This window comes from Ciona robusta, chromosome 9, assembly GCF_009617815.1.
Source record: "Ciona robusta chromosome 9, ASM961781v2".
In the NCBI taxonomy this organism is placed as follows: Eukaryota; Metazoa; Chordata; class Ascidiacea; order Phlebobranchia; family Cionidae; genus Ciona; species Ciona robusta.
Window position 1 is genome coordinate 1,667,417 of NC_143243.1, and position 23,213 is coordinate 1,690,629.

Sequence of the window (23,213 nt, forward strand, 5' to 3'; positions counted from 1 at the left end):
GTAGGAATTTCGATTAGACTCGTCATCTGTTTTCCTAAGTTAATGATAGACCATAGGTGATGACGTATTTTAGGTTTAGTCATCTGCAGAGTGCGGTCGGATACGTATGTTAAGTGTCATCATTACTGTATTTGGGTGAGCTGTCTCTATAATAAAGTAAGGGAACCTTATACGAGGTTTTATAAATCGATCAAATCGGTAACATTAGCTTTTCATTGAAAGGTAACTTGTTCGAGCTGACTGAACTCGCACGTGCGTCAAAAATCACAATCCCCTCGTATCTACTCCACGCCTCGGGTGTCGCAAGCGTCTGTGATTATCCAGACAACGTTTCAGCTGGCGGCGCGTCTTCCTGCTGTATTGTAACACCAGTCTCGGTGAAACGAGAACCGGTCTACACTAATAGTCAGGTTGTCGGCCGTCGGCTTTTTGAAACACAGTCTAATTCGCGCGCGTTAATTGTACACCGATCAATCAATAGCATGGCACAACTGACCGATTGCTTGGTGATTTGAAAGCCACACAACAGCTACAGCAATGGCTACAGATAGAAAGGGAGAGTCTGCTGCACGGACGGATTTACAGACAAGCGAGAAGGACGAGGATTTGGCGCATAGGAAGTTAGCAAGACACCAACAAGACGTTATTGTACAAATTGAAAGAGTTGACGAGGACCAGAATGGTTCAGATTTAGCATCAAACAAACAAACTTCCTGTGCTTATGTCAACAACAGTTTTGTGCCTGATGTAGAGAGCAGTGAAAACACAAAGGTGAGACACTTTAACTATTTAGGGATTTATTATTAGATCTGTAAGGGAAGTATTAGCGCACTAATACTGATGGTTTATAATGTAATTTCGCGTTTCGAATTAATGGCCGTTTATTTAAGTAGGGATATTTATATGGCTTAAATTAACATGCGCAATTAAGCCATACTTTATCCATAATCTAAAGCGGACATCGGCGATTTAAAATTCTCATAAAATTGCTTGTCTGGTTGAAGTTTAAATTTTGACGTTATTGGGCTACACGGCAGCCTGGTATATAGGCTCTACAGTACACAATACACAGATCACGTTGTTATAAGTTCAACAAGGGTTCTCGTGACGGAGTTGTTGTTTTAATCCATCCGACTCCCAACTGGTATCAATAACCAACTCATAACAGTCAGTTTCCATCGAAATTAGACTCACGGTTCATATAAGATACGGATTATAATGCCACATGTTTGCTTGCACTGTATTGAAGATAACAACACGTTTTAGTCTCATCACGTAGACAAGGCACATGGGTATATCACGCATGTATAACAGGCATGAAAAGCATGCTGAATGCATGGTAAATGGATGCACAAATGAATGATATCTTTTGCGTTAAACCTTACACAATACACCCTGTTTCGCGAATTCACATATAGCCTGAAGCATATATGTCAAAGTTATAACACTAGATCAATAATACTTTTCTCATGACATATAATACACCAGTACGTTGTTTTGTAAGGACGAATGTTATTTTTCCCCGGTTAAAATATAATTGTAATTACTATATTCTTATCTACGCACAAAATTTCTGTCAGGTATTATTATGAATGGCAAAGAGAAAATTGCTGATAAACTATACCACGTTTCTTCTGGCGTCGAGTAATCTCTCGGATATATTTTTTTAACTTTTGTCACAAATTTCTTAGAAGCGTTTCGGGTTACTTATTTGAATTTATAAAAACTCTCGAAAAACTAGAACATTTGCATACTAAGTCTCCAGATTCACAAAACTTTTAGTGGGATGATAAAAACAAAATGTTAAAGGATATGAGAATACGCTAAATAGATTCCCGCATCAGTTTTATGCTATATAATGCCACGAAGCATGATTTTAACAAACGATTTCGCACGGTAATCATGTCCGATTTTTGTAATGAGTCGTCGTATTTACGTTTTCCCTATATGCAAATTGTCATAAACATATTGTAGATTCGGATAAGATGGCTCATGTTTTCATTATTTTTTCACAAACCGTTGGTCCACGAGCGTTGTTAATTGATAACAACACGATTAAGAAATATGGGTATTGTGCTTATATGGGTATAGTGCTAACGGTGTCTCACTCTCATCTTATGGTAAAGTACTATAAATGTGGAGTTTGTGTTCGTACCGAGATGACCAATATCACAAAATAGAGTTTAAATACAGTGCATGATAAACACTTCACAACCCTTATGCTTATTCATATTTGACACACCAACTAGTCATTCCTACAACACCGTAATAAGATGCCATAAAACAGTTATTCATTCGAACACAGCTATTAAATGCCCTTTGTCCTTTAACAAGGCGGTTCATATTTATGACATTTCATTTCTTATACATTCCATAAACGTAGCTGTTCATGTATTGCTAAAAGTACTGCTTTTTACTTCGCTGAGCTATTGACTTGACTTTAATGACGTATAAAATTGAGGTATATACACGAATAAAATCACCAGCCGAAAATAGAATAAAAATGTGTCCCATTTCCCCCCACCCTACTATATTATAGATTTGTGACGACCTGTTTTCTTTTCAGTACCCATCAAAGTTCTATAGTTATTCATTTTCTCCGCCTTCGGAAAGAAAGAAATATCCTCCGCGATCCCGTCATACTTCAGGTAACTCCAAGATTATTACCACCATGGTTCTGGGAAGATCTCCGGAACGCAGCTCGCCATGGGTGAGTGTTCTATCATATTACAGCATGCTTCACTGTTTCTTTTGTGTAATATGGGGTAGTATTCTCGGCTACCCACTAAAGTTAGTCGGTCGCGGTTACTATTGGTTACCGCGGTTTTTTAGTCGACCTACTAACTTTAAGGGCGGCGACTAGTTTACTCCGTAGCCGAGAATGCCATCCCTGGTTCTACTATACATTTTGTCAGCTTAAATATATAATGGGACAAGGGAAGACGGGACACCTTTAGTGTATAAGATCCAAATTTCCTAATCGTACTTTAAAACTTTGAGTAACGGTTTGTATGGGTGTCGTGAAGATACGGTTTTGTATATCTTTAAATGTTATTTGTTTCATACCAAATGGGACGAGAAAATAGAATATTAAGCTGTCCCTTCTCCGCCTACTATGTAACCTTTTATTTAGGGGCTCATTTAATTTAATTTTGGCATGTAAAAATATATTATAGTAAGGTGGGAGATGAGACACCTTTCGCAGATAATATCCAAATATCCTGATCCGGTTTTGAACACTTACCAACGGTCTATGTAAGTGGCGAGGAAACAGTTTTATAATTCTTTAAATGTTCTTTGTTTACTATCAAATGAGACGTGAAAACAGAATAAAAAGGTGTCCCATCTTTCCCACTATTTATAACCAAGAAGGCAACGAATGTTTCCCGCGTATATAGAAGTGGTCACGGGGGACAGCAGGCAGGTCACACGAGTCTATAGATGACGGTTATGCTAGGTATAAGATTTATTTATAAGAACTATGTTACTGTTTTGGTGGAACAAACTTGTTTTGTTCTTAAGCGACCTTTTTACGTTCATGTATATAGATATTGTTTTTCTGCTACACGTTAGGCTATAAAATGGTGTAAGTGGGTAACCGATTAAATTTTCGTTACATGAGTCGCATATAAACATATGCGGACTCTGGTTTAACCATTTGATCGGAGATTTACTTTCATAAATCTTCTGATTAATCAGTGTGGTACAAGTTGAAACAAGTTCGCAGCTTGTTTTTGCAAGCCGAGTTACTTGTTGGGAGGTCTTTCCACGGTGTCATTAGAAAAATATTATTATCTGTGTATTGCCTAATATGCCAAGATCGTCTTAAACCAGCTATAAAATCAAACATATTGTTTTCTGGTTGTAAAACACCGTCTAAACAACTTTTTTTATTGAGCTTTTCTATACAAAAGTTATATATTTGTTTTTGCTCTAAAAATACACGTTGCAAAATTGCTTAAAAAGTGCATTGTCTTTATTTCATGCTTTTTAAGGTTAAAATCAATTTCGTTTTTGTTTATTTTGAACCGACACATCGGTTTTTCGATGTAAATATTTGTCAGGAAGATCAAACCGCGAGATGTCACTAGAGTACAGTCAGGTAGACAGAACGCTTACGGCGTGTGTCTCGCGTGCAATTGTTTGTTGCTAAAATGGACCGCAACGAAATTTAAGAATTAATTCGACGATGGAAGTCTGGCTGAGAACGTGCTTCTTAGGCTTTTCTTATAACAGCGTACTGCGTGATCGCCTGTATTCTGTTTTGTTCGTTCTCCGATTGCCATTGGGTTTAGCTTTAATAAGTTAGCAGCGAGACAGAACACGCGTGCAGGGAATTTCTGTTTGTGCAAAAAGTAGGGTATTTCAAGAATGCTCACGTGACGGGCATTTACGTCATACTGCAAGTCATGCAAAAAACTATTTAAGTTGTTTTCCGAAAAATTCAAGGTTTACTGAGCACGTAACTTAGAGTTTTTCGTTCATTTTTAACTGCATGGTTAAGTGGCAAGTTGCGCGAAAATATCGTAAGAAACGTAGTGTTTTTAGATAAAGCTACCGGAGCAAAATATGTCATGTTTGTTTTAGTTTTATGACGAATGTGTAGTGTGAGTATATTAGCTTTTCACATGTTAGCGTTTAATAATGTTAAATATTTGCCAAGCACTCAGACTGGCGTGTGCAAATACGCAAATTCAACAGCGGTCACATACGTTGATTGATTAATCTCCGTCTGAAAAAATACATTAAATCAACATTAATTGTGACAATAAATAGCTGCGAGTAAAAAGTTTTCTATTTATTTCTGCTTTCATGCTTTGGAGTTACTATATGGTATAAACAGACATACTTGTCGATTTGAAAAATCGTGCTAATTGACATTAATATTTAATTTCACTCGCGTTAACAGCAGACTTGTATAGCTGTTAGGTCATTTTCACACTTTGGAAGGTGCTTATAGGAACTTGTGAAATGTTATCTAGTGATGAAAATGACTTCGGGGCTTTTTCTCATGTGAGTTTTAAATGTTTGCGTAAGACTTTGTTTTGTGGTGGCTTAAACAAAGTAAAGAGCTTCTAAACAAACTCTATGCTTTGTATTTGCGTTATAACATGTTTGCTTACTTGTTTAATGTTTATACAATTTATGTTGTGTGGATTGGTCAGTATCCTTTATCGTCCGAAACAATGGCCTTTATTATTTAAAATAAATAACATTTTCAAGCATATATTTGGTAATCATTATGCCGGTCAGGAGCAGCATAGTAGCTCTTTAATGGGGAAGTGCTAAGACTGTTGTATTTGCACTTCACTTAAACTTTCGCCACTGTTGACCTTTTCCGTGGTAATGATTTATTAGTCTAATACACATTCCATGGACATTGACCTTGCCAATCTAATTTGATTAATTCAATAACAAGTTTAATTTTAAATTCATACTTCATGAATGCAAACAACACTTCATATTAAATAAGGACTCTTAAATAAATTAATACTTAATATTAAATGCTCATTTTTACTGATTAATTTGATTCTAATATTGTTATTTTTTTGCTAGTATTGTAAATATATATATTATAATATTGAACTTTGTTTTGTTTCAATTTTTTTTTACAAAAACATCCAAAATTTTGTTTTTTTGAAAGTTTCTGCAAACATGATTTAAAGTGGTCATCTAATTATATGCGTTCTATGATGTCTTTGCAGGGCCAAGTTTTCATTTGCTGTTGAAATTGACCCCATGACCTGGCCATTGTGTTTGTTCCTCTTCTTTATTTAACTCTACGTTTGTTTGTTTAAATCGCATTAAAATTCTTGCTCCTATCAAGCAGTTTGTCTACCATGTGTCCATTTACTTAGCAAATACACACCTCTATTGAATTAAAAGTTGTTTTGCACATGCTTTCTGACGTCACATGCCAGAAGTCATATTTTAAATGAAATTGTTTTATTCGCGGCTGATTTGTTTTGCCAAAACTTTTGGTCATCAGTATTAAATTTCATGGCTCTTCCTGTAATCTGAACACTTTTGTTAACAAGCAATCCTGATTTAACTTTGTTTTGCATTGCAGCGCTTGGACCATGAGTCGCAACCAATCCTCGACCACAGGAAAGCCTCCCAAGCACAAATGGACGACTTGGATTGTGTGTGATTGTTTTCATCACTTTATTAATTAAACTCTTTAATGTGTATAATATATTTTTGTCAATATGTTGTTACAAAAATTATAAATATATATATAAACAGATGCTTTAAAATGTCAAAATGTCAGCTTGTATAGGGTATTGTTTACACTATTTTTTTCAAGACACTTTTGTCTTACTTTGTCTATTTTCCAAAAATGTTCTGTTTTTAAAATTTCGTTGCACTTAATGTAGCCTGACACAGCTGACCAAATGTGGACAGTACAATCCTCTGTCCACTTAAGCATGTTTTCTTTGACCAGATCAACACCGGAACGTGTACGTAGGAATGCACTCAGCGTCCAACAAGCACAAACATCACAAACACCACAAACGGAAGGAACACCGAAGCTCGACGAAAGGTTCGAAAAGATGGAGGAAAGAAGAAGAGGAAGAAAAAATGAGTAAGTTCGCCTCATATTTGTACAAACTGTTTATTTTCTTCAGCATGGCGGAAAAAACATTATGTAATAATTAATGAACAGTCCTATGTATAATACAGTTGTAAACCCATTGTTATTGGCCTTTTCTGTTTATATGTACAATGGGGTGGGGGAAGATGAGACACCTTTTACCTCTATTTTCTCGTCTCATTTAGTGGTAAACAAAGAACATTCGAAGAATTATAAAACCATAACCTCACGACTCCCATAGACCGTTGGTAATTGTTTAAAACATGATCGGGATATTTAGATATTATGTGCTAAAGGTGTCCCATCTTCCCCCACCCTACTATATAATGTATATTGTGTTTTACCTATATTCGGTTTAGTACCAACAGAAAAACTTAAATCTTTTGGAATGGTAGGTTTATCGCTTTTTATTACAATCTCTTGATAAATAATGACTTCCATTATTCCTCAGTCCTTCCTCCGAACCAACAAGTTCAATTTATTCTTGGAAGCGAGCCGGATAGAGATGATGCCGGACTCCTTGGATGCGATGGAACTCCCTGCCTCTTCACTGAGATGGAGGAACTGAAAGTTGAAGATGATGGAGAGACTGTGTGGAGAGAAACAGCAAGGTATAATAATAGTAAAGATATAAGACATATTTATATTTAAAATTTTATAGTTTTATCTTTTTGTGCTTGAAAAAAATTCAGGCTGCAATTTTTTCAGTTTTTGAAGTTTATTTTCTAGTTTAAACATCTGTGTTCGTTTGCGTAGTTAAAAAATTTACAAAATATTAAAGTTGAAAAACATGATTGAACTTATAAATAATTACAGCGCATTACAATAAATCGATTGTCACATTTGTCACACACGTTTATTATGTCATCACCGGTATTTGGGAAGTCAGCGTTTCCTAAAACAATCAACTATAACATGTATGTTGCGTCAATTACCACATTGAGATTTAGTTGACATGCAATATTAGGTTATGTTCAACTTCATTACTTATATATATATTTATATATATTAAACATATTTGTTAAACTGCTCTCTCGGCAATGGTTTGTTTTATAATCTTATAATATTCATTTTTAAAAATACCGAAATACATATAAAATGCACCTGAGAACAACAACATATACATATGTATAAATTTTTATGTCTCCTAATCCAATAGAATATACTGGTTTTGCTTTTCCTATAGTTGTTTTTCAACAACGAAAACAAAACAATAATGTTTTGAGAAAATTATGTTTTTGCGCACAAGAGATGTAATTGAAATTCTGTTGTTCTGTAAATGTCTGTTAGTTTAGCCTTAAGCCTTTTTATCTTAAGTTACATTATACAACTTATACATTGACATTTGTGATATGTAAAGTTACAGGAAGCGTGTTTTTGTTTTCACATTTCCATACTCGTAAACTTATAAAATATTTATTTACTTGCATTAGCAACAGGTGTAATTATAATGAGAATGACCACATTAACCACCACATGTATCTCACATTACTTTAATATGTTTAAAGTACTTTTGTGGTACTAGATGATAGTAATTATATTTAATGAACACCACAACAGAAAATCTATTTATATGATTGGTTTCCAAGAGTAGAACAAATTGTGGCTTGCAAATCAAAACAAGCGTGCAAAAACACTTTTAATATAATACTTGTTATTGTGAATTAGTTAACCTATTAACCCAGTTTATTTTATGCCCTATTTAACTAGAACTACTTGACTATACTCGAATAAAGCTTGTGAGTAAAATTTTGTCTAGCATTTTTTGTGCGGTTTATGGAAGCATTGGCAGTAAGGAGCCATATAGAATAGCCAATAAAAATACAGCAACCAAGTTTATACAAATGTATCTTATATTCACATGGCAATAAAGGTCGTGCCATGGCTCAGGTTTGATTTGTCGTTTGAACTTTTCTTGCCCAAGGACGTATAACGACAAATCAGCAATGCTAGCATGCCAAGCTTAAACCTGTATCCTCAATTTAAAATGCAGGCACGTGCCGGGCGATTTGTTAAATTTTAAAATCATTCTCTAGGTGGATAAAGTTTGAGGAATGTGTGGAGGAAGGTGGGGATAGATGGAGCAAACCCCATGTTGCAACATTGAGTCTACACAGTTTGTTTGAGCTTCGTTCATGTATTTTGAACGGTGTGGTCCAACTTGATATGGTGGCACAGGAAATCACCGAAATTGCAGGTAATTATATTTTCTCTAAATCAAGTTTTAACATTGGTTAGGCTGCTGTTTTAAAGAGTTTATAAAAACAACTTTTTGATTCCAAAAAATATTTTTTAAAACTCTTTTTTGTTCTATTATTTCTGTAATTGGCCATATAATAATAACAACTATTTTTTAACTTTTTCACAGACTTGGTTCTTGACCAGATGGTTAACAAAGGTCATCTTCCCCATGATGATGAATTGCGTGAGCGTGTACGAACGGCTTTGCTAAGTGGACATGAACACCAGGGGGAGAAGAAGAGGGGAGTGGCTTCCGTTAAATCGGTTGCTAACTTGGTGGGGAGGAGGGAAAATTATTCGGATGACAAAAAGAAAGGTATTTTTGTTTTAACTAGGTGAAGTATATATGTATAATTTAAAAAATGTGAATTTATGTTTCTGTGATTTATAGTTAAATCTACTGTAATTTTGAAGTATATTTTATGTTTAAAATAGATCCATATTAATGTTCTTACTTATTCTTTTTCAGTTTGGCCCTTGTTAATGTAATTTACCCTTTTTGTGCAATATTCAACAGATTTAAATTTACTTTACTTTGTTTATAGCTATTTATTATCTGATAAACCAAGCAAAGAGCTTTTTTATTGCATTAATAACTCTATGACCCGCACTAATGAAAAACAATTTGTAGGTTTAAATTACCCTCCTCCTACATCCTGTTACTTAATATTATTGACCAATTTAGAAGTACCGTCTAACAATGATTGAATGCGCAGGAATGACAGGTAGCACCACGGCACCTAGCTCCATCGGTCGCAACAAGAGCATGGTCACTAATTCATCTTTCGCTGCAATGAGCTCGGACCAACAAAACAGTTTTGCTGAAAATCCTGAAAAAAAGAACAAGGTCAGAGCATAATCCTCATAATTATGAATAAATGTAAAAAATGAAGTTTCTTTAAGAATGGTTAAGAGAAATAAAAGAATGTTTTATCATTAAAAAATTAAAATGTTTAATTGAATTTATACATTGGAAAATAAATTAAAGGTAAAGCCATATAATGTTTAATTTGCTGTTAGACTTTACTAAATAAGCTGTAAAGATTATATTCTAGGCTTTAAAACAAAGCATGTCAGTTGTATAAATGAATCGCTCCATTATATACTTTAATACCCTTATATGGGTATGTACTTTAGAGGGGTTTTGTTGTTTGGCGCTTCCGTGTAAATGCAATGCTTGCTCTTGGTATGCTCTTGGTATGCCTCACCTCATTGAGCACGTTGTACAAGGTGACCTTGCTGGTTCTGCATGAATGCCTGTGCAGTGTGTGTGGTAATAATCCTTCCTTGTAACCCGACACGTGGTATGCAAAGGGTGGAACAAGGGCACGTCTGTGTTGCAGTAACTAACTCTAAACAGCCATACAAATGCGCTGAAATACTGAAACGATAAATCACGATAGAGTTTTAACACAGCTGTTGTTTAGTTCATTAAATTTGCCCTAATTTTGTTTATTTGTTCTTTTTTTAAAGTGAAAAATTACAACTAATTCTTTTTAAGTATATATTTAAGTTATATTATTTAAAAACTTTATGGGTTTTGAATGTTTTGGGTAAATTTTTCCTACATTTTGTTTCTTTAAAAGAAATTACATATGATTAATGAAAAATAAGTAAAAGAACACACATGTTGAAATAATGAGCATTTTATATTAAACAGGTTCCAAACTTTATGAAGAAAATTCCTTCCGGATCTGAAGCATCAAATGTTCTAATTGGAGAGGTGGATTTCCTTGAACACAGGATCATTGCTTTTGTGAGACTTAATGAAAGTGTATGTTTGGGTGAGTGATGAGAGTCTTCTTCTTTATCGACTGCGTGTTATTCCACTGTCGGTTCTATTTTATGTGGGTGAGGACTTAACTGTGACATGCCATGTTACCTGAGATTTTGTGGGCCTGTTACCCCCTGCTAGAAGTGGCCTGTTACCCCCTGCTAGAAGTGGCATGTTACCCCCTGCTACCAGATAAAGATTAGATTTGAAAACTAAGTTAAAAAACTCAATATTAAGAACTTATCTAAACTGTGTTTACCCAAAATAAAAATGTAATGATACATTAAATAGAGTGTGTTTCAGTCTATATTTGCCCTTGTTGTTAAACAGTATAAAAAACAATATTTTTATCATATTTGACCTTTAGTAATATTGATTAAATAAATTAAAATGGTGTTAAAATATTTGTGCCATTATGTATTAAATGTTTATTTGTTTATCATTTTTCAGCAGGAGGATTTATTGTTTTGTTAAGGTTATTTGTTGCTTGTTCTCATTTAACAATTTTTTTTGTGGAATTTAGTTTGAAACTCTTTTCGAAACATACTTTTAGATGTAATGACTAATACAGTAGTTGTTTTTCCTCAGTACTAATTTTCTGTCTCAGCTTTTGAAGTATGATTTTTGATTTTCTTTAAAATCTTTTCCCCTTTTTTAATATCTTCATGTAGCATAGTTGTGTTGTTGTGTGTTATATATAGCAAATTAGAAATTTGTTCAAATTTAAGTTGTTTCGACACTGCCTTCTGCCTGTTTATATTGTCCTATATACGCCACTACAGACCACAATGAAAACTGCTCCTTTGTGCAGTAACCACAAAACTTTTCAATGAACTTTCAATTCATGTCAGGTCGGTTAACTGAGGTTCCCATTCCAACGCGGTTTCTATTCATTCTGTTGGGACCAGTGGGAAACTACAAACAATATCATGAAATTGGACGATCTATTGCTACTCTGATGGCAGATGAGGTAATTCAAATGTCAACTGCTTACTAAAATATCCCTTTCCCTTTAGAAGACCTTTTTAATTGCCTTCTTTTATTGTTCCTAAGTAGATATCAAAATACATTTTCACTTCGCAATTCCCATTCAGGAATATTTTTTATTCATTGTAATGTTCAAAGACCAATTCTATTGCCTAAAAATGTATTTTGCATTATCCAAAAAATTCCCATTGTATCAGCTTACAAATTTTAACTTTAGCTACTTAATGAGCGTTACTGTATTACGTGAAAGAGAATCAATGTTTTATGCGAAGACATTCTTATTGGCCTAAGCAAGTCTACTGTTTTGGCCTAAGCCCTAAATACCCCCTTACAGCCGAATGAAGCAGAATGTATTACCCTAAACTTTAAAGTACTCTTGTAACTTCTTTTTTTTTTAATTTGAATTTGAGAATACTATTACCAAGGTATTCAAAATTGGTTTATTATTAATCCCCAAACCGACTGTATTGACATAAAAAATGTCTACTGTACAAATAAGGTCCAATCTTTTACCCTCAACTATTATTCCCCACTTTCACAGGTGTTCCATGAAGTAGCATACAAAGCAAAGACACGCGCCGATCTATTATCAGGCATCGATGAGTTTCTCGACCAAGTCACTGTGCTGCCACCCGGTGAGTGGGATGCAAGCATTAGGATCGAACCTCCAAAAGATCTTCCTGGGAATCAGGTTCGTGATAATCCTCATTGATGTTGTACGATGACTCCTCTGTACAACACATAGACCCCTGTTTATTTAAAAAGGATTTTGATGACAATGCTTTTTTACGTTATGATTTTTGTAACCTAGAATGCCAAAAAGATTCTTTATTGTAAATTCTCCAATGGAAGACATCACATTCCCTGTTTTTATTTAAAAACCAAATTCTTAACATTTTCCTTATTTCTCTTTTATTTTAAAGTCTGGATCGCCTAAAATGTAAAATTTGGTTGAATATTTTTAAAGGGCCCACTCTCATAAACCGATCACTTGACAAACATTTTTTAACTAATTTTTAATTTTAAAACAGAAAAAGCGATTGGAAACAAAACAAAATGGAGGAATGAAGAAGATGGAAGATGAATTGCCCGAACATGTGTTGGGACCTGAACTACAACGGACTGGGAGGTAAAGGTGTATGTTATGTTAACTTAGTTGATTATTATTTTGCGTTTATTATTTCTCTACTTGTTACAGTGAATCTGTATCAAATATTTATGGGAAAATACATTTTTTGTATTTTATATATTTTTTTCTATTCAAGTTTGTATTTTATATAATTTTTTAAAGTTTTTTAAACTTTTTGTATAAATTATATAACTTTTAAGGTTTGATCTTTTTACTTCAGATGATGCCTAAGTTTTTTATTATCAACATAAAATGAAACGTAATTAAATTTTTTTCTTTATTTCCATTTAAAGCTACAACTTAGTTGCACAGTTGTTTAAACTTTACTTTTTCCTATTTTTGTATGCTCAGCTCAGCAGTAGTTAGTTGCCCAGCAGCAAACTCTGTTTAATTTTATATAGTAGTCGTGTGTGTGGTTTAGTGTTTGGGTTTGATTTTCCCATGGAGCATGTCTCCCATATATCACTTAAATAATGTGTGGATATAAAACCTCAGTTTAATAAACTGCGGCTTATTAAACTTATCCTGGATTTCCAATATCCGTGATTTGGTGATTTGCCAAACCAGCAGGAGTTTGTATTTAGGTCAATATCTCAATAACCACCAACTGGTAAGAGGATCAGTGGGTCAGATTTAAGGATGTTTACTTAAGCTATTATTTAATTGAATAAACTGAACTATTTAACTTTAAAGGATTCTCATTTATTAATCTTTATGTGGGAGTTTAGTTTAAGTTATAACTTGGGTGTATCATTTTATAAACTCTATACCGCATGGCCGCGCTTACATACTACCAACGTACCAAGTATATAACTTTGTGCCTGGTCTTGTTTTTTAGTTTCTGTATAGCTGACAACTTGAACAACCAGTTACTGACCATAGGGTTAAAGCAATTTCTGTTTTTTTAAATGTTTTTTTTTAAACTGTTTGATAGACAGATTGTTAAAATGGTGAATGTTTGTTTTTCTCACCGAAAGAAAGTCTCAATTTAACACACATTATACTTCATAAGAAAACCTTCAAGTTAGTCATAGTGACCCACTGACCCTGCTAACCACACAAACCAAATTTATTTTTATTCCACTAAGGATATTGCTCATTTACGTTTTTAATAATGTTTTAATGAGGAAGCTGGTTTATAAGGTTTATCCAGCAAACAAATATATCCTGACATGCTTTGTACACACAGCCTTTAGTTTAAATCACCAGGTCAGTCGTAGCAATGGGCAGAACATAAAATAATCAATGCCATCAAATAAACCATGTTGATCGTAAATAAGTGTTTAGAAGATTTTAATTTCCAATTTGGCAATTTTCCGATGAGTACATATTTTACTTATTTAATCAAACACATTTTCTAGTCTTAATAAAACTCTCACCTTGAAACAAGACCTTACATTACAACATATGTTACAAGCATCACTGAAAATCCTAAATGTAAAATTATTTTTTTGTGCACCATTGTTTGCACAATTATTGGTGCCTTTTGTTTAATTTCACAGACCACGATATTTTGTTTTTTTGCAGATTCTTTGGTGGTTTGATTGAAGACGTGAAACGGAAAGCACCTTTCTATTTCTCCGACTTCAAAGATTGTTTAAGCATTCAGTGTCTTGCATCGTTCATCTTTCTCTACTTTGCCATCCTGACCCCAATCGTAACATTCGGAGGTTTGCTGGGCGATGCTACGCACAATTACATCGTGAGTCTTGTTTTATCAGCTTAGAGATAAAAGTGACAGAACGCCAATGTATCGAGCGCGTATGTCACCTTACACTGATTTAGATACATTTGTGTGCCTACTTTAAGTAAATTAAGTATGTTTGTTTTTTTGCTTGTTTTCTGCAAAAAAAAACAACTTTCATTATGCCTTTGCTATTCTAAAGATTAACAAAAAGAACTTTAAGTTTGAAAGCCTTCAAAAAATGCCATTTTAGTTTTTTGTGTGTAATTTTGTTCTGTCTATTTTTCTATCCTATTTAATATTTAAATCGTGCATGAAACCAAAGCTTGTAACTTGAAAACCAATGTTTAACCCCAGAGAGTTTAAACACTTAATAATTGATAGTATTGTTATGTAATAGTTTATTCTATTATTGCGTAATACATTCCAGGGTACAATGGAGTCAATATTTGGTGGGGCAATATCCGGCATCTCATTCCATCTGTTAGCTGGCCAACCACTTACTATTATAGGAAGCACGGGTCCGATTCTTGTGTTTGAAAAGATCATGTTTGAGATTTGCACGTATGTTTGTGTCCATACATTGTATAGGCATCATAGGCGTAACGATTTTGAATTTGCAGTTTTACGGTGCTAAATTAGAGTTACCACTCATAGTTGTAAAACACCGGGAACCTCAATGATTAATTTGTTGAATAATAATAAAAAATAAAAGCTTTTTTAGCTTCAAACTTGCTTGTATAACATATGATATCAACCTGTTTTTAAAGTTAGTTCTCTTCCCTATGAAATATACTGTTTTAGTTGTATTTAATTTGTTATATAAAATTAAGCCCCCATTTGTCGTTATTTTCAATAATTATTTTAACATCACAGATCTGCTGGTATTGAATATATTTCCTTTCGATTCTGGGTTGGTGTATGGACAGGAACTATATGCATTGGACTTGGTAAGGCATAACTTTACATTGGTGTTGTTTTTAACAATATCAATATTTTCTTAAATAGAAAGAACATTATTTGGTATACTGTTACGAAAACGTAACAAACAAAAAGGTCATTTCATTGCATATACATTTAATATTGTCGTTCTAGTTATGTAATATCATATTAGCCACTATATAAAGTAATCATAGGGTAAACTGAATATAACATGAGGTCCTGTAGGACTATTGTACATAGGAAAAACAGAATATACCTCTGCTGTGTTTCCATTGTTTATTAGAACCTCAAGTCAACCACAAGTGATTCATCTTTCTTCGAAGATAAACATAAAAGCATTCTGATATAAGATATATAGATGCCTTATGTTATTACATACCGACTTGTTCACATATAACCTATGTTTTCAGTGGCACTTGATGCGAGTAGTTTGATATCATATGTCACACGCTACACTGAAGAATCATTCTCTGCTCTTATATCATTGATCTTCATATACGAAGCATTTAAGGTGATTATATTAATATATTTATGACATTTTACTAAACAGTTTGTTCATGCTCTTGCTATATTTTAGATAAGTTTTGTATAAATATTCAAGTCTTATATGTTATAGGTACCAGTGGGTTGTATACCTTTCTTAGGTAGTGAGATTTAGGTTGGTATTTTCCATTTTCTTGATTTTACCCAACAGTTTTAGATGCCTTGTAATGTATTACCTTTTAGTTAAACTTTTATACCTACTTGACTATCTATTTTGGATATTAAAATCAAATTTAACCTTTGGATACTTTCATACTTGAATATTAATTTTTAAAAATATTTTTTTAGAAATTGATCCATGAAGGCGACAAACATAAAATCTGGTACGGATGGAACCCTGATCTTATTACACAATATGGGTGAGTAGCATCCTGCCGTTTCTTGTATAAACGTTAAACATGCCACAAATTTCTTTTATAAACATTAAACATGAGCTTTGAGCTCAGGTTAACAGTGGAGCTTCTAATGGCATAACATAAGTTAAAATTCATAACAAAACCTTCAAGTTAGTCATAGTGACCCACTGACCCTGCTAACCAGTAACCACACAAAGCAAAGTTATTTATTTATATTCCACTACGGATATTGCTCATTTAATTAAACTGTTGCTCAACTTATTGATGTTATTTCATGGTAAAATTTTGGTATTACTCATTATAAATATCTTATGGATTGTAGAGTTTATTGCAGCATTGCCGGGGTTCCAATTATGGTTACGGCCAACCATTTACCATTTTGAGTTGAATAATTCGGCCTGTATAATTAGCAACAATATTGTATTAGTAATAAAACTTACATGGTAATACATTTACCCATAAGTGGTATATGTGTTCAGTGTGCTTGTTAGTTTATATACAAATTATATTTAAGTAATATTATTTTTAACATATAAAGCTGGATTTTAAAATTAAATTTCAACTGAACAGTTTAAAAACCTAATGTATTTTTTTGGTACAAACCTAAATTATATTAAACTTATATTTTATGAATCAGATGTGAATGCCTTCCGCCTGACTTGAACCAACATAATGTTACAAACTCAACTGTGGATGAAATGATTATACAATCAAAGGAAGCCTTATCAAGATCTCATGGAGGCAGCTCACACGGTAACTTAATATATACTATTATTATAAATGACTTTAACTGGCTGGGTATATCTTCTTGGCATAAGGTCTGGTTTCAGTATGTTATAAACAAAAATTCCCATTTTGAAATTTTCTACTGTTTTCCATGAAAAAAGTTAAGTTAATTTATCTAACCTATAAATAAATTCCTATTTAAGGGACAGCAAACCAGTATATTTTATTAAGAGTAAACTCTATAACATTGTAGTGCAATAAAAATATGTAACTTTCATAGTGTGTATACATGTAACAAATTATAAATTAATCTTTTGTTTCATAATAACCATACACTTGGGCCGATTCTTAACATTTTTGTATTTACAGGTATTTTATTCAAAACAAGCAACACATCCTACATGTGTGCTTATGCTGACAATGTTACTTTCATCAATAATACTGATACCGTGGATTGGATCAACCAGACAAAACATGTGAGTTTGTTATAATTAGATGTTGTTTAAAAATATTACTGTCTTAGTGGGTTTTTTTGTGTTTTGAAAATTAGACCTGGCTTGTTCAAAATATTACATTCTTATTATTTTATTGGCCTGATTTAAGAGTTATTATATGTTTGATAAAATACTGTTTACAGTTCTTTTGAAGTGGGTAGCTGAAAATTGAATTGGGTTTTACTGTGAAAACATAGTGGATTATGCTGTAATAACATTGTCCACTCCTTGGGTATATATTTGCTCTATTTAACTGTTTGTTACACAGGAATGTATGAACACTGCATGTGGAAACTTGTATGGGGATTCATGTCCATATGCACCAGATGCAATGCTTATGTCAGTTATTTTATTCTTTGGAACTTTTGTGATCTCTATGACGTTGAAATCGATTAAAACTTCAAGATATTTCCCCACCAAGGTGAGATTGAAAAACCCACAGGGTTTTTCGTCATTTTTTCAGATATTTTATATCTTGTTTGTGGTGTAAAGGGTATTTTTCTATTTTCCCATACCAATTCACATTAAATTTAAGGTTTTTTTTTGGGAGTGTACTTTTTTATAATTCAACACGTTAGTGGCCCTATTGGTCCTGTATCGCCAAACAGTTATTCTCATTGTCCTTTGAAGGGATCATTTTTAGAAAATTTCCGTTCTAAAACTCTTTCCACTTCGACCAAATATAATTCAGAATAGAAAATTAGTTAAATGCTTAAGTCTTTGTCTGTTATTTTCACACAGGTTCGTTCCATCATCAGTGACTTTGCCGTCACCATTGGTATTGGTCTGATGGTTCTGTTTGACATTCTAATGGACCTGGATACTTCCAAACTTATTGTACCAGAATCATTCAGGGTAAGATGGCTGGTGTGTGTAAAGTATGTTTGTCTTCTGTTTGATGCGTGGTACAGCTGATCAGTAAGTAAGAGTAAAAATAACTATAATACTGCGGGGGAAGACGGGACACCTTTAGAACATAATATCCAAATACCCTAATCGTGTTTTAAACAATTAAAAACGGTTTATGGAATTGTGAGAATACAGTTTTATAATTCTTTGAATGTTCTTTGTTTACTTCCAAATGGGACGAGAAAATAGATTGAAAAGGTGTTCCATCTTTCTCCACCCTACTGTATAATGATATTATTAGTTATGGTTGAAAATAGTCTGGTTTGCTTGTTATATGAAAACAAGTAAGTTAATGTTTTGTCTGCCATAAAACCACTGGGTTTGGGACAATGTTCAAGTGTCCTGCGCAATAACACATACCAACGGTGTTGTACCAGTGACGAGCATCAGACAGGGTTACAATGCAGTGCCCAACCACTAAGCCACGGGGCTGGACTTATATCATAACCATAATGAAGTAATACTAAATACTGAAGGTGTTAAACAAGTTTCCTACATTACTATTATGAAAACGATTTTACAGCCCACAAGAAATGACAGAACATGGTTCATCGATCCTTTGGGAAAGAATGAATGGTGGTCGATTCCAATGGCCATATTACCTGCTCTACTTGCCACCATACTTATATTCATGGACCAACAAATCACAGCTGTCATTGTCAACAGAAAGGAGAATAAACTAAGGGTAGGATTTGTGTGTATGTTGCAGTGTATGTTCTTTATTGTTTGTCTAAACTATCTGCCATGCTAAAAATGAATTAAAAATCCAAAAATCACCTACAAAGTTGAATTACGTGGCAGAACACCCATGTTAGAACGACTGTTGTTGCTTTGCCATGCAAGGATAAAATAAGTAGCCTATCATTTTTATCATCAAAAGTTGTCTGACCACTGAGTTTGAAACATTTGCAGTTAAAGAGGTTAGCTGGCAATGGTAGCAGTGCCAAGCCTAGAACCCTAAACTGTAGGCTAGAGACAGACACACCAACCACTTTGCTATGGCACTTGCGTAATTATACAACAGCGGTAAAATATCATTGCTTTATATGAAATATTCTACCTTACAGAAAGGATGCGGGTATCATCTTGATCTTCTTGTTGTGTCCGTGATGTTGATCATCTGCTCAGTGATGGGTCTTCCTTGGTTCGTGGCTGCGACAGTTCTAAGCATCACCCACGTTAACTCCCTGAGGATGGAGTCCCAAACCACAGCCCCAGGGGAAATCCCCAAGTTTTTAGGGGTCCGTGAACAAAGGGTGACGGGAATCATGATATTCTTAATGATAGGGGTGTCAGTTTTCTTGACCCCTATACTGAAATACATTCCAATGCCTGTGCTGTATGGTGTCTTCCTATACATGGGGGTTTCTTCATTGAAAGGTGAAAAATATATTAGTGCAGATAAAGGATAACATTTGTATTTTTTTAAAAACTCTCAAAAAATACTCATAACTGTAACTTAGACAATTTTTGGTGTGTTTTTGGTTATACAAACAAATTCTCTGTTTAAAAAGTGCGAACTGAACAGTGGGTCTGTAATATTCGTGTCGGCATTTGTTTATTAATACATCAAACAGTTTTTATTTTATTTAAAAATATTTTTATTATTTCATTAAGTTCTTTCATAGCATTCGTTTAATATTTCTACCAATCATACACATTCTTTCAACCAGGTGTTCAATTCTTTGATCGTTTGAAATTATTCTTGATGCCACCAAAGCACCAACCTGACTTTATATACCTTCGCCATGTACCACTACCTAAGGTTTACTTGTTCACTGCTTTCCAAGCATTGGGGCTCATTGTACTTTGGGTTATCAAGTCTACATCACCAGTATCTATTGTCTTCCCTATGATGGTGGGTAATGATTAAAAATTTCTTCTTTTTATTTTATATAACTCCTCTTGTTTGAGTTTCATGATTATGTTCTACATGGGTGAGGTCCTACAGCCCACCATGGCACCTGAGATTCAGGCCATATGGTTGGTCCATTACCCTGACACCCAAGGTGCTACAAACCATTAGTGGCCACTGGGTTGGAGCAATGTGCTGCAGAGGATATCAATACTAAGCACTGATCCCTGTGTCCTTTGGTTACGATGAGATGAGCCATAGCACTAAACTACACTTACTGTTTTCTGGTGTAATTTAGTGTTTTCCTCAGAATGTATGAAGCAGTAGATAAACAAATTATTGCCGCAATTTGTTTTATTCAGGGTATATTTTCATTTCAAATTTTCAGTAAGCAATAAATATTGTTTTACCACATGGTTAAATGGCCAACAGTTTGTTAGTTGATAAGATAATATTAATATGAAACATGTTCTGACTTATCTTTGTTCCAGGTCGCTGCTCTTGTTGGAGTTCGCAAACTTTTCGACTTTTGCTTCTTCTCGCAACAGGATCTGATGTGGCTCGATGATCTTATGCCGGAGTCAACCAAAAAGAAGAAGGAAGATCAGAAGAAGAAGAAAGAAGAAGAGGAAGATAGCATGGAGGTACGGAACAACTGTTGAAATATTTAATACATCCCTCTTTTTGTATTTTAATTAAAAGTTTTAAAGACAAATTAGTTTTATATTTACCTATAGTGAAGATCAGAAAGATTTTAAACAAATAACATTTTGTTACCTTGACTTACTTTTCTCATGTATTTGTGTGAGGATGAATTTTAAACAGTTGGTCTAATATCATATATTATATTTATATGTTTTAAGAAATACTTATTTTTCTCACAGTTAACTAAGTACGGAGGGGGTACAGTAAATGTTCCTCTTCAAGATGGAAAAGTCCTCACAATTCCTGTCTCACAGATCAACTATGAGTAAGTCTGGTTTAAATATTCCTTGTTTAAAATTGGTTTAATTTTTTTCAATAAATTCTTTTTCACCACATTTTTAATTATTTTGTCTGTAAAATCTTACTAATAGTTCTTTATGGTGTAATATGCTATAAATGTGGCGAAGCAAGCAAGGAATTGTAATTTTGCATTGACATGAGGCGATCTATATCCTGGTTTGTTATGATCCCATAATGTTTGTACAGCCCTCAAGACCCCCACACCGTCAACATCAGCAAGGACATGGCACAAACTGCTATTTGGAAAACCATCGCAAATAATGAACTAAGTGAAAGTGAACTAAGGAAAAGGTGTGTGGATTTGTCAGTTTTTTACATTTTACTCAAAGCAAACTTCTCAAATTACTTAATTAATATTTTTCTTAAATCTAGTTTTATGTTATTCAGTGCTATGAACAATTTTTCTATACTGTATGTGTCTTGCTGTTCTGTACAGGTCAATAAGGCGGTCGCAAAAGTATGAAAGTGAAGAGAAAAAGCGCTATCCAAGTAACAGTTACTCAACCAACAGTGAGGTCCTTGCGGAGGTTAACAACCTACATGATATCGTTGTCAAGATATCCTCTGATGAAGAAACAGGAGTCTAAATGTGTATATACAGTGGTGTACCATGCCTACATACATGACCTATATTAAGTTTTATGCATATCCGTGACTTTTTAGCATAGACCAAATGTCTTTCACAATTTTTTAAGCCAAACTTTTTGCTTCTGCTTTTTTGACTTCTTAACTAGAATCCTGTCCACTTATTATTGCCTGTCAAATGATTACGTAGCAAACACTAATTCTGTCCATTCCATTTCATATCAGGTCTCTATCATTGTAATTCCATCCAAGTATAAATATCATTGTATTTAACAATATTCCCTCAAAAGTTTAATTTCTTGTCCAGAATTAACTTTTTGCACAAATACCAGCACTAGCCAGTATTGGATTTTCAACAGTATTTTATCAAATCCAGCAATTGTGTTTAATTCTTTTCTTTTAGCAACCAACATACCTTTAATATAATGCAATTGTAATTTCTTACTGAACTAAATCATTTTAATTTTTAACTTACATATATATCTATGTTTCTGTTTAAATCATTTCCTGTCACCACTGCATAAAAACAAGAGTCCTACCTTTCCAGCGACACTTGACATAAGCCATCTTTGTAGCACTTACACAACTGGTATGCCGTGTTGATGCCGTAGTTTGTTTATAGCTCAATCCTTAGCGGGCCGTGTCTCTTAAGCTCTATTAAGAAACATTGAGCTAGCTTTATTAATTTCTACTATGCTGCCTCAATTCTTAATACGCATTTTCTTTAATCATTTACTTGCTTTTTACTGCACTAACCCACCACTAATTACAAGGATTGTCAATTTTTGGATTGAATCCTACTATTTTTGCTGCTTATTAATCTTTAATGTACAAATGCAATTTATAACAAAAAGTGCTAAAAATATAAATTAATAGGGTACAAATATGTTGTGTTTGCCACCAAAGAATTTCTGGTACTTAATTTAAATTTTCTGATTTTGTTTTTAAAGTGAAAGTATAAATTCTGGTGCTAAAATAAAATAATTTTAGAAAAGGTTTGAACCTAAATAATATGCACTGTTATAACTTTACCAAGAATGACGTGCCTATGTAATTGTTATAAAGTGTTATAATCTATCTCGATTGAACTGTCATGTACATACGTCTCTAATTTTTTGTTAAAAACATATGCGTTTGTTATCGCGTTTGTAATTGCTGGTTGGATATGGGAATAAAGCCTGCTTTAAACAACAAACAGTTCTTTTGAGCAAGTGTATTTTTAGTCAGATAAAGTAAGTATCTGCGCATTGTTAAAAAATGCTCCCAAAATTGTGTCTATTGTTTTATAAAGTCAATTGTCTAGATGATACCCGGTTTTTAACACAAGTGCTAATTTTTGCCGAGCACAAAACGACTACCCTATCGCAGACAACAGAACTGACAGAACG

At 33.7% G+C, this 23,213-nt stretch overlaps 1 protein-coding gene across 2 annotated transcripts; it reads left to right on the forward strand.

Annotated features, from left to right (window-relative positions):
• Window positions 1-23,020, forward strand: LOC149730674 (electroneutral sodium bicarbonate exchanger 1-like). 2 transcript variants are annotated; one of them, XM_089885045.1, is made up of 28 exons: window positions 1-771; window positions 2,567-2,710; window positions 6,071-6,143; window positions 6,446-6,586; window positions 7,047-7,206; window positions 8,632-8,792; window positions 8,964-9,152; window positions 9,553-9,683; window positions 10,497-10,620; window positions 11,462-11,580; window positions 12,139-12,288; window positions 12,629-12,726; window positions 14,254-14,428; window positions 14,841-14,974; window positions 15,287-15,360; window positions 15,763-15,863; window positions 16,184-16,254; window positions 16,889-17,004; window positions 17,347-17,453; window positions 17,740-17,892; window positions 18,213-18,326; window positions 18,904-19,065; window positions 19,448-19,760; window positions 20,054-20,238; window positions 20,727-20,879; window positions 21,120-21,205; window positions 21,427-21,531; window positions 21,677-23,020. In XM_089885045.1, exons 1-28 carry the CDS (start codon window positions 538-540, stop codon window positions 21,825-21,827), a joined length of 3,924 nt encoding a protein of 1,307 aa, XP_089741171.1. In that variant the 5' UTR covers window positions 1-537; the 3' UTR covers window positions 21,828-23,020. The 2 variants fall into 2 exon arrangements, with proteins under 2 accessions (XP_089741171.1, XP_089741172.1); XM_089885046.1 differs by lacking the exons at window positions 1-771; window positions 2,567-2,710 and adding an exon at window positions 4,854-5,013.
• The last annotated feature ends 193 nt before the right edge of the window (window positions 23,021-23,213 follow it).

Coding starts and splice junctions, on each gene's coding strand:
- LOC149730674 (XM_089885045.1), top strand. CDS start 538: ATGGCTACAGATAGAAAGGGAGAGTCTGCTGCACGGACGGATTTACAG. Junction 17,454..17,739: donor GGATCAACCAGACAAAACAT/GTGAGTTTGTTA, acceptor TTTGTTACACAG/GAATGTATGAACACTGCATG. Junction 20,239..20,726: donor CTATTGTCTTCCCTATGATG/GTGGGTAATGAT, acceptor TCTTTGTTCCAG/GTCGCTGCTCTTGTTGGAGT.